An 11,458-nucleotide genomic window follows, 5' to 3' on the forward strand; every position below is an offset into this window, starting at 1 on the left:
GTATATACCTCTCAAAGAATTAGATATTTGATGTCCAAAAAGGCACATCCTGCCTGTGCATGAAGAGGTTAGGTTCCAATGAAGAGTGACAGCTGTATCTGGCTGTAAACCCTGTAGGAACTGGGCTAATTACAGAATAAGCAATTAAAACCACCCCCCTGTGTATTTCATTTCATGCGCATAGACAAGCCTGAAAACAGGAAAGGAGCTTACAGTGCCTTCAGAAAGTGTTCATACCCTTTTACCTATTCTACATGTTGCTGTGTTACAGCCTGAATTCAAAATGGATTAAATAGATTTCTCTCACCCAATACCCCATAATGACAAAGTGAAAAATATTTTTTTGACAGAAATAGCCTCATTAACATAAGTATTCACATAATACATGTTAGACTCACTTTTGGCAGAGATTACAGCTGTGAGCCTTACTGGATAAGTCTCTAAGATCTTTGCACACTTGGATTGTACAATATTTGCACATTATTATTTTTAACATTCTTCAAGCTCTGTCAAGTTGGTTGTTGATCATTGTCAGACCGCCATTTTTTGCCATAGATTTTCAAGACGATTTTTGTCAAAACTGTAACTAGGCCACTCAGGAACATTCACTGTCTTCTTGGTAATCAACTCCAGTGTATATTTGGCCTTGTGTTTTAGGTTATTGTCCTGCTGAAATGTAAATTTGTCTCCCAGTGTCTAGTGGAAAGCAGACTGAACCAGGTTTTCCTCTAGGATTTTGCCTGTGCTTAGCTCTATTGTGTTTCTTTTTATTCTACAAAACTACCTACTCCTTGCCGATGACAAGCATACCATAACATGATGCAGCCACAACCATGCTTGAGTGATGTGCTGTGTTGTATTTGCCACAAACATAACTCTTTGTATTCAGGACATAAAGTTAATTTCTTTGCCATATTTTTTCCAGTTTTACTTTAGTGCCTTATTGCAAACAGGATGCATGTTTTTCGAATATTTTTATTCTGTACATGCTTCCTTCTTTTCACTCTGTTATTTAGTTTACATTTACATTTACATTTAAGTCATTTAGCAGACGCTCTTATCCAGAGCGACTTACAAATTGGTGCATTCACCTTATGACATCCAGTGGAACATCCACTTTACAATAGTGCATCTAAATCTTTTAAGGGGGGGGGGGAGAAGGATTACTTTATCCTATCCTAGGTATTCCTTAAAGAGGTGGGGTTTCAGGTGTCTCCGGAAGGTGGTGATTGACTCCGCTGTCCTGGCGTCGTGAGGGAGTGTGTTCCACCATTGGGGAGCCAGAGCAGCGAACAGTTTTGACTGGGCTGAGCGGGAACTGTACTTCCTCAGTGGTAGGGAGGCGAGCAGGCCAGAGGTGGATGAACGCAGTGCCCTTGTTTGGGTGTAGGGCCTGATCAGAGCCTGGAGGTACTGAGGTGCCGTTCCCCTCACAGCTCCGTAGGCAAGCACCATGGTCTTGTAGCGGATGCGAGCTTCAACTGGAAGCCAGTGGAGAGAGCGGAGGAGCGGGGTGACGTGAGAGAACTTGGGAAGGTTGAACACCAGACGGGCTGCGGCGTTCTGGATGAGTTGTAGGGGTTTAATGGCACAGGCAGGGAGCCCAGCCAACAGCGAGTTGCAGTAATCCAGACGGGAGATGACAAGTGCCTGGATTAGGACCTGCGCCGCTTCCTGTGTGAGGCAGGGTCGTACTCTGCAGATGTTGTAGAGCATGAACCTACAGGAACGGGCCACCGCCTTGATGTTAGTTGAGAACGACAGGGTGTTGTCCAGGATCACGCCAAGGTTCTTAGCGCTCTGGGAAGAGGACACAATGGAGTTGTCAACCGTGATGGTTGTGAACACCTTTCAATGTGCAATTCATAATTTCACCATGCTGAAAGGGATATTCAATATCATATTTTTTTAAACCAATCTACTAATAGGTGAAATTCTTTGCGAGGCATTGGAAAAGCTACCTGGTCTGTGTGGTTGAATCTGTGTTTGAAATTCACTGCTCGACTGAGGGACCTTACAGATAATTATACGTGTAGGGTACAGAGATGAGGTAGTCATTGAAAAGTATTGTTAAACTCTATTATTGCACACATGAAAGTCCATGAAACTTATGTGATTTGCTTAGCACATTTTTACTCTTGATCTTATTTGGCTGGCCTAACAAAGGGTTTGAATACTTATTGTCTCAAGATATTTCAGCTATTCATTTTTTATTAATTTACAAAAATTTCACATTGACATTATGGGGTATTGTGTTTAGGCCAATTTCATCAATTTTAAATTCAGTCTAACACAATAAAACGTGGGAAACTCAAGGGGTGTGAATAATTTCTAAACACACTGTACCTAACAGTATACAGATCAGTGTAGCATAATGCTATTTTTATATTCAATTATATTGACTTGTTAAATCAGTCTCGTCCTCCTCAGATAATGGTAATGAACGACTGATTGCCCTTGTCTACCAGGCATGGTGTTATCTGCCTGTTATTTATAACTGTTAGACATTTCATTCCACCTAAATCGATAAGAGCCTCACAACAGGCCCCATTGAGTAGCCTGACAAGGAGGCAGGGAGACGCATCAATCACTAGCCAGTGACAGGACAGGGATAGACTAAAAAATAGTGGGAGGTTTTCAACAAGCCTCTTCAAGTCCAAGGTCTTATAAACATGAACGTTTTAATATTACTGTATGTCGTATCAGCTTGACAGACTCCAAGAGACTGCAGGACCTGTTTGACACCCTGCTTTAATGGTGGGGCAAACGCAACATTTTTTTGTTGTTGTTGCATGCCAGCAAAGCAACTACACAACACTAAACAATACATTAATTGCTCTACAACGGTGACATACGGTTCCCACAAAACTTTAGGGTCTACATAAAGCTGTCCCAACAGCAGAGCTTTATTTTCAGCACCATGGAGTGAATTCTTACCTACTCTATACCTGGCTATCAGCGGAGCCTTGTCTGGCAGCGAAACAGTTCATTCAGCCTCATTTTCGGCCTTTTTAAAAAACAACGCTGATATGGCTGACTTGCTTAAACAAATGAGGTTTCTACTGACAATTGAGATGTACAAACTATGGCATAAGGGGACGACTAGCGAATAAGAAGGAATCGGTCATTTTGATTAAGACATTAATCGATTAAGACATTAATGAGCGAGCTAAGACGGACATAGTCAATATAACTATTTGTTCAGCACTTTTGAAATGTACAGCAACAGAATTCAGAACATGAGCTGTTCCACACTGATCTCGACAAACCATTTCTGTATGGACTACGCTTTTCATGCTGAAACATGCTCCTAGATGTTTCCACTTCACAGTAACAGCACTTATAGTTGACTGGGGACAGCTCTAGCAGGACTGGAATATGATGAACTGACTTGTTGGAAAGGTGGCATTCTATGACGGTGCCATGTTGAAAGTCACTGAGCTCTTCAGTGAGGCCATTCTACTGCCAATGTTTGTCTCTGGAGATTGCATGGCATGCTCCATTGCATGCTCGATTTTAAACACCGGTCAGTAACGGGTGTGGCTGAAATAGCCAAATCCACTAATTTGAAGGGGTGTCCACATACACAATATATATATATTTTTTAAGTATCTCAGCGTTCAGAAGGAATACAAATCTTAAAGATTACTTAGTGAATACCTCTCTGGATAGTGAAAAACGACAGCTCAATCCCCACTTCAGGTCTATCAAGTACACTATAAACAAACATACAGAATTGGAGGCCCAACCTGGTTTATGTGATGGAAAGTCAAAAAGGTAACAAACTGTAAGTTGGGGAAACTAAAAACAAACTTCTCAAATGGTTACAGCAACACATCTATTACACAGGAAATCTGACAAGATGACAGAATTATATGTGCACTTCCGTACACATGGAAAAGAGTGCCTATCAATTTGTAGGCCTCTAGTCTAAAGGTGGGGCGGTCCAAGGCCCAGAGATCGGCGCTGGATAAAAAGGTTGGAAACTCTTGCTCCCACCGGTCTTAATGAGATAGGATGAAGTTCATCTTTGGACTTTAGTCCAACCAGAACTCTTAACATTCATCACCCAGTACAGTATCCTTGGGAGGAGAGGACCCTAACCCTAACACTACCTACGTTTTTTTTCTTTAATTATTTATTTTTAAATACTTTTCTTGGATCTTTACTGTGTGCTCCTTTTATTTGTATGATCCTTTAAATATAAAAGGGAGGCTTCTATAGCACTTCCTCCCCATGATGCACTTCATTTGCCAATATTAGCATTGACTTTTCTTCTACTTCTAGTTTGTACTCGTTTTTTTGCATGACATTTTAAGATCTTTGAATGCGTTTTCTTTTCAAATATTAAGGTGGTTTTGTTAGTATTTACTACCCTTCCCTTGATGTACTTCATTTGTTCATATGAGCACTTATAACTTTATGAATTACAATACTTATTTATTATATATTTCTTTAAGGGTCTACATATTTACAGTTTTCAAATCTATAGTAGTCTCTTCTCCCAACAAAAATGCCTTATATTTGGGTTTATTTTCACAGCTCCTGATCATGTATGTCCATGATTGAATCTTTGAATGAAGAGATTGAGATAAAACTGTCCAGTTTGAGAGTTTGTTGCAGTTCTTTCCAGTCGCTAGCTGCAGCGAACTGAAAAGAGGACAGTTACCCTTGTGAGTAACAGACCTCAGTCCCCTTACCTAACTCTAGCCTCAATCACAACCCTAACCCTGAACTCAACCACGACCCTAATCCTAGCCTCATGTCCACATCCCAGTTCAACCCTAACCTTAGCTACATGTCCACATCTCAGTTCAACCCTAACCTTAGCTTCATGTCCACATCCCAGTTCAACCCTAACCTTAGCTTCATGTCCACATCCCAGTTCAACCCTAATCCTAGCTTCATGTCCACATCCCAGTTCAACCCTAACCTTAGCTTCATGTCCACATCCCAGTTCAACCCTAACCCTAGCCTCATGTCCACATCCCAGTTCAACCCTAACCTTAGCTTCATGTCCACATCCCAGTTCAACCCTAACCTTAGCTTCATGTCCACATCCCAGTTCAACCCTAACCCTAGCCTCATGTCCACATCCCAGTTCAACCCTAACCTTAGCTTCATGTCCACATCCCAGTTCAACCCTAACCTTAGCTTCATGTCCACATCCCAGTTCAACCCTAACCTTAGCTTCATGTCCACATCCCAGTTCAACCCTAATCCTAGCCTCATGTCCACATCCCAGTTCAACCTTAACCCTAGCTTCATGTCCACATCCCAGTTCAACCCTAACCTTAGCTTCATGTCCACATCCCAGTTCAACCCTAACCTTAGCTTCATGTCCACATCCCAGTTCAACCCTAACCTTAGCTACATGTCCACATCCCAGTTCAACCCTAACCTTAGCTTCATGTCCACATCCCAGTTCAACCCTAATCCTAGCTTCATGTCCACATCCCAGTTCAACCCTAACCCTAGCCTCATGTCCACATCCCAGTTCAACCCTAACCCTAGCTTCATGTCCACATCCCAGTTCAACCCTAACCCTAGCTTCATGTCCACATCCCAGTTCAACCCTAACCTTAGCTTCATGTCCACATCCCAGTTCAACCCTAACCCTAGCCTCATGTCCACACCCAGATTAGGGTTAGGGAATGGGTTGAACCAGGATTTGAATATAAAGCTCGGGTTACGGTTAGGTTTGAGGGTTATGGTTGAACCAGGATTTGAATATAAAGTTAGGGGTAAGGTTAGGTTTGAGGGTTATGGTTGAACCAGGATTTGAATATAAAGCTAGGGTTAAGGTTAGGTTTGAGGGTTATGGTTTAACCAGGATTTGAATATAAAGCTCGGGTTACGGTTAGGTTTGAGGGTTATGGTTTAACCAGGATTTGAATATAAAGCTCGGGTTACGGTTAGGTTTGAGGGTTATGGTTTAACCAGGATTTGAATATAAAGCTAGGGTTAAGGTTAAGGTTAGGGTATGATTGAACCAGGATTTGAATATAAAGCTAGGGTTAAGGTTAAGGTTAGGGTATGGTTGAACCAGGATTTGAATATAAAGCTAGGGTTAAGGTTAAGGTTAGGGTATGGTTGAACCAGGATTTGAATATAAAGCTATGGTTAAGGTTAGGTTTGAGGGTTATGGTTGAACCAGGATGTGGACATCCTAGCCCCATGGAGTAGGGGGCTACAGTTGGTCAGCTACCTTCCTGGCACAGCCAGCAGCCTCAGCAGCAGCTAAAGCCACATACAACATACCATGTGTTTAACCCCATTTTAAGAGCAGTGAGTTCGAGATTTGGTATTCCACTCGTACAGAACAGGTTGTGAGGTGTCACTGTTAAACACTTTTCTGACAAATTCAGTGTTGCCTCCTGAATAGCCTAAATCATTCTGAAATACTCTTACTGCTGCATCTAGCGCTCTCAACCTCTCCCCTACTCTCTCTCTCTCTCTCTCTCTAGCTCTCAACCTCTTCCCTACTCTCTCTCTCTCTCTCTCTCTCTAGCTCTCAACCTCTCCCCTACTCTCTCTCTCTCTCTCTCTCTCTAGCTCTCAACCTCTCCCCTACTCTCTCTCTCTCTCTCTCTCTCTAGCTCTCAACCTCTCCCCTACTCTCTCTCTCAACCTCTCCCCTACTCTCTCTCTCAACCTCTCCCCTACTCTCTCTCTCAACCTCTCCCCTACACTCACCCTCTCTCTCTCACGCTCTCTCTCAGGCTATTAATCATTGTGGCATTTGATGATAAAACAATGACAGAATGCAGACCTGCCTTGTTCTCACAGCATAAAGCTGTTACTTTTCCTTCTGGTGATTTGTTCCATTTCATAAGTGCTCCGACTGGAAAATGTGAAACATAATATAATGTATGACATGAACAAGAACATACTTCTCTACTCACTATAGATTTTTTCATAGGATAATCACATCAATCTAAGATGGTTATCATTGTTAAAATGAAGAAAAAACTTTGGGGCTCTATCGTTCCTGCTTTGCTGACACCACAAAAACACATCCTAAGAAGCACTATAAATAAAGTACTGTTTTTCAAGTGATTCCGGCACCAGAATCAATCTCTCTTCCCTCCGAGGCATCACTCCCTATGAAAGATCTCCAAACAGATGAGTTAATTGGACTGACCTGGTAGTTAAATGGGTAAAGAAAAGTGTAAGTGTATTTTTTAGCTTGTAATCATTTTTTGTTTCTGGCAGCAACACAGACTTGACCTCGACAGGTTAACTGAGTTCCTTGATGGTTCCTACATGTAGAGATAAATAGACGAGTTGTGTTTATGGCCTCACTGTGTGACAGAGGTTTGACATCTAGACAGACATGCATTAATTCTGTTTACACACAGTGCACCTGGAGCTCGGCATTCTGTTCAGATTTGGTCGTTTGTGGAAAGACAATTAAAAGCCAATCTAATAAGAGGGTAAACTGGTCACCAGCCTCTCACTCAGAGAATGCAGACAGACAACACACTGAGGGGAGGAGGCTGAATAAACCCGTTTGTTATTTATCACATCTCTTGTACATCCACACCCAGTGAATCAATGCTTTTAGGATGTTGTTTTAGGATACAGAGGTAGCTTCATGGGGAAATGCACTAACCTATCCTCCCCCATGCAGCTCTAAACTTGCTTTCATCCACGCCTGTTGCCTCCCTCCTGTTGTGTTGTTTTCATTTGAATCACCGTCGTTAACCTTATTGACGTCTCTGTCGTCCCGAACTAATGACATCATAAATGGCACCTCATGATAAAATGGGCTCAAAAGATTTTGCTTCAGGTATCAAAACAAATGAACCTTCAGATATTTATTAGATCCCACGGGAGCCTCCACCCACTGCAATGCTTCCCACTCCTCACCAGCCCTTGTTCTCCCTTCATATGACCAAATGTAATCTTTCGTATTTCATTTATAAATGCATTTTTATTTATACAGGGCAGATTAGGGTGTAGGAGGCTCAGATTGGATATTTTATCAGAGTCCGGGGTAGGTAGAGGGCTGGCGCTCAGGTGATTATACTGGAGATGAATGGGACAGGGCAGGGGCCCGGATGCTGCTGCTGGGAATGCTTTATTATTAAATATGGAGGCTGATCAGATCCAGGCCCTGAGGCTATTGACCGCTTCTGGGAAAGATCAAGGTAAGGAGGGCAGGAAGCAGCCAGTCTGACATATGGATTCATTGTGTACATGTCTGATCAAACGTGACATCAAGGCAGGCAGATTCATTTGAGTACACAGCATCCCCCAGCATTAAAGTTTGATCAGTGTCCACTTTGCATTATAATGGAAGATGTAGGCCAATACAAAGGCAAGGGAGGGATGATGACACTTGTATGCATGGTCATATCTGTAGATCCCCAATCGGAGGAGAGGAGTGACAGCTCAGCTTACAGATCCATAGCTGTATTTGCAGTGGCGTTAACTCGATTTCCTCTAGTGGTTAATCTTTTATCAATTCATCAATGGGAGCAAGTGAGAAGATCTATTGCTCTTTCATTCACGGGACGGACAGAGGGAATCTGGGCAGAGTGGTGCCTTCCATGTTTGACATGTGCAAACTGCACTGTTGACCAATATGAATGAAGGACAATCCTATACATATTTTACTGTTAGAACCACACCTCCCTTAATATGCTAACACATCTACTGAGATGCATTACATATTGAACAAATTGCAAACAGTTTTTGTGTTAAACTAAAATTCCATAAAGGATGTAAGTACAGCTCCAATGTATTAAATATGTCTACACATCCTTCCATCAACCGACCCAGAGAGATGGGCGCAATGGACTTGTATTTGACTCCTGTCTGTAAACAAGAACCCCTGTATGAATCTGATTGCGCTCCAAACACACCCTTCAACAGGCATCAAGCCAGGGGTCTGACATTCTGACTGGTGTAAAACACTTTCATATACACTGAACAAAAATATAAAACGCATCATGGAACAATAAGGAAATCAGTCAATTGAAATACATTCATTAAGTCCTAATCTATGGAGTTCACATGATTGGGAATACAGATATGCATTGGTTGGTCACAGATACCTTAAATAAGTAGGTTTATGGATCAGAAAACCAGTCAGTATCTGGTGACCACAATTTGCCTCATGCAGCACCACACATCTCCTTTGCATAGAGTTGATCAGGCTGTTGATTGTGGCCTATGGAATGGTGTCCCGCTCCTCTTCAATAGCTGTGCTAAGTTGCTGGATATAGGCGGGAACTGGAACACTGTTGTACATGCCGATCCAGAGTATCCCAAACATGCTCAATGGTTGACATGTCTGGTGAAAAGGAAAGAGAGAGAGAGAGAGAGAGAGGAGAGTGTAGTAGGACCTCTGTTTTAAACCCGACCTTGTTAAATGACAGCATTAAATATGGATCAGTCTGGAATATACTCAATAAATCAAATCAAATTTTATTTGTCACATGCGCCGAACACAACAGGAATTGTAAGTGAAATGCTTACTTACAAGCCCTAAACAACAATGCAGTTAAAATATATGTACATGCAGGTCGAGTTATTAAAGTGACTATGCATAGATAGTAACAGAGAGTAGCAGCAGTACATTTACATTTACATTTAAGTCATTTAGCAGACGCTCTTATCCAGAGCGACTTACAAATTGGTGCATTCAACTGATGACATCCAGTGGAACAGTCACTTTACAATAGTGCATCAAATCTTAAAAGGGGGGTGAGAAGGATTACTTATCCTATCCTAGGTATTCCTTAAAGAGGTGGGGTTTCAGGTGTCTCCGGAAGGTGGTGATTGACTCCGCTGTCCTGGCGTCGTGAGGGAGTTTGTTCCACCATTGGGGGCCAGAGCAGCGAACAGTTTTGACTGGGCTGAGCGGGAACTGTACTTCCTCAGTGGTAGGGAGGCGAGCAGGCCAGAGGTGGATGAACGCAGTGCCCTTGTTTGGGTGTAGGGCCTGATCAGAGCCTGGAGGTACTGAGGTGCCGTTCCCCTCACAGCTCCGTAGGCAAGCACCATGGTCTTGTAGCGGATGCGAGCTTCAACTGGAAGCCAGTGGAGAGAGCGGAGGAGCGGGGTGACGTGAGAGAACTTGGGAAGGTTGAACACCAGACGGGCTGCAGCGTTCTGGATGAGTTGTAGGGGTTTAATGGCACAGGCAGGGAGCCCAGCCAACAGCGAGTTGCAGTAATCCAGACGGGAGATGACAAGTGCCTGGATTAGGACCTGCACCGCTTCCTGTGTGAGGCAGGGTCGTACTTTGCGGATGTTGTAGAGCATGAACCTACAGGAACGGGCCACCGCCTTGATGTTAGTTGAGAACGACAGGGTGTTGTCCAGGATCACGCCAAGGTTCTTAGCGCTCTGGGAGGAGGACACAATGGAGTTGTCAACCGTGATGGCGAGATCATGGAACGGGCAGTCCTTCCCCGGGAGGAAGAGCAGCTCCGTCTTGCCGAGGTTCAGCTTGAGGTGGTGATCCGTCATCCACACTGATATGTCTGCCAGACATGCAGAGATGCGATTCGCCACCTGGTCATCAGAAGGGGGAAAGGAGAAGATTAATTGTGTGTCGTCTGCATAGCAATGATAGGAGAGACCATGTGAGGTTATGACAGAGCCAAGTGACTTGGTGTATAGCGAGAATAGGAGAGGGCCTAGAACAGAGCCCTGGGGAACACCAGTGGTGAGAGCGCGTGGTGAGGAGACAGATTCTCGCCACGCCACCTGGTAGGAGCGACCTGTCAGGTAGGACGCAATCCAAGCGTGGGCCGCGCCGGAGATGCCCAACTTGGAGAGGGTGGAGAGGAGGATCTGATGGTTCACAGTATCGAAGGCAGCCGATAGGTCTAGAAGGATGAGAGCAGAGGAGAGAGAGTTAGCTTTAGCGGTGCGGAGCGCCTCCGTGATACAGAGAAGAGCAGTCTCAGTTGAATGACTAGTCTTGAAACCTGACTGATTTGGATCAAGAAGGTCATTCTGAGAGCGATAGCGGGAGAGCTGGCCAAGGACGGCACGTTCAAGAGTTTTGGAGAGAAAAGAAAGAAGGGATACTGGTCTGTAGTTGTTGACAAAAAAAGAGGTCATGTTTTTCCTGTAATCCACAATCATCTCCTTTGTCTTGATCAAGTTGAGGGAGAGGTTGTTGTCCTGGCACCACACGGCCAGGTCTCTGATCTCCTCCCAATAGGCTGTCTCGTCGTTGTCGGTGATCAGGTCTACCACTGCTGTGTCATCAGCAAACTTAATGATGGTGTTGGATTCATGCCTGGCCATGCAGTTGAGTGAACAGGGAGTACAGGAGGGGACTGAGCACGCATCCCTGAGGGGCCCTGTGTTGAGGATCAGCGTGGCGGATGTGTTGTTACCTACCCTTACCAGCTGGGGGTTGTCCATCAGGAAGTCCAGGATCCAGTTGCAGAGGGAGGGGTTTAGTCCCAGGGTCCTTAGCTTATTGATGCGC

At 43.9% G+C, this 11,458-nt stretch overlaps 1 protein-coding gene across 1 annotated transcript; it reads right to left on the bottom strand.

Annotated features, from left to right (window-relative positions):
- Positions 1 to 1,116: 1,116 nt before the first annotated feature.
- LOC127909007 (uncharacterized) lies at positions 1,117 to 11,001 on the bottom strand. Its single transcript, XM_052468870.1, has 2 exons — positions 10,280 to 11,001; positions 1,117 to 1,720 (listed from the first exon to the last, which is right to left on the bottom strand). The coding sequence occupies exons 1-2, from the start codon at positions 10,480 to 10,482 to the stop codon at positions 1,174 to 1,176; spliced, it is 750 nt and encodes a 249-aa protein (XP_052324830.1). The 5' UTR covers positions 10,483 to 11,001; the 3' UTR covers positions 1,117 to 1,173.
- Between the last annotated feature and the right edge of the window lie 457 nt (positions 11,002 to 11,458).

The sequence above is a fragment of the Oncorhynchus keta genome, chromosome 18, assembly GCF_023373465.1.
Source record: "Oncorhynchus keta strain PuntledgeMale-10-30-2019 chromosome 18, Oket_V2, whole genome shotgun sequence".
In the NCBI taxonomy this organism is placed as follows: Eukaryota; Metazoa; Chordata; class Actinopteri; order Salmoniformes; family Salmonidae; genus Oncorhynchus; species Oncorhynchus keta.

What these genes read in the sequence shown, in the direction of transcription:
- LOC127909007 (XM_052468870.1), bottom strand. Translation starts at nt 10,482, where the DNA reads ATGACGGATCACCACCTCAAGCTGAACCTCGGCAAGACGGAGCTGCTC. An exon ending in GCGGTGGCCCGTTCCTGTAG is followed by an intron (nt 1,721 to 10,279) that starts GTTCATGCTCTA and finishes CCGTTCCTGTAG; the next exon opens with GTTCATGCTCTACAACATCT.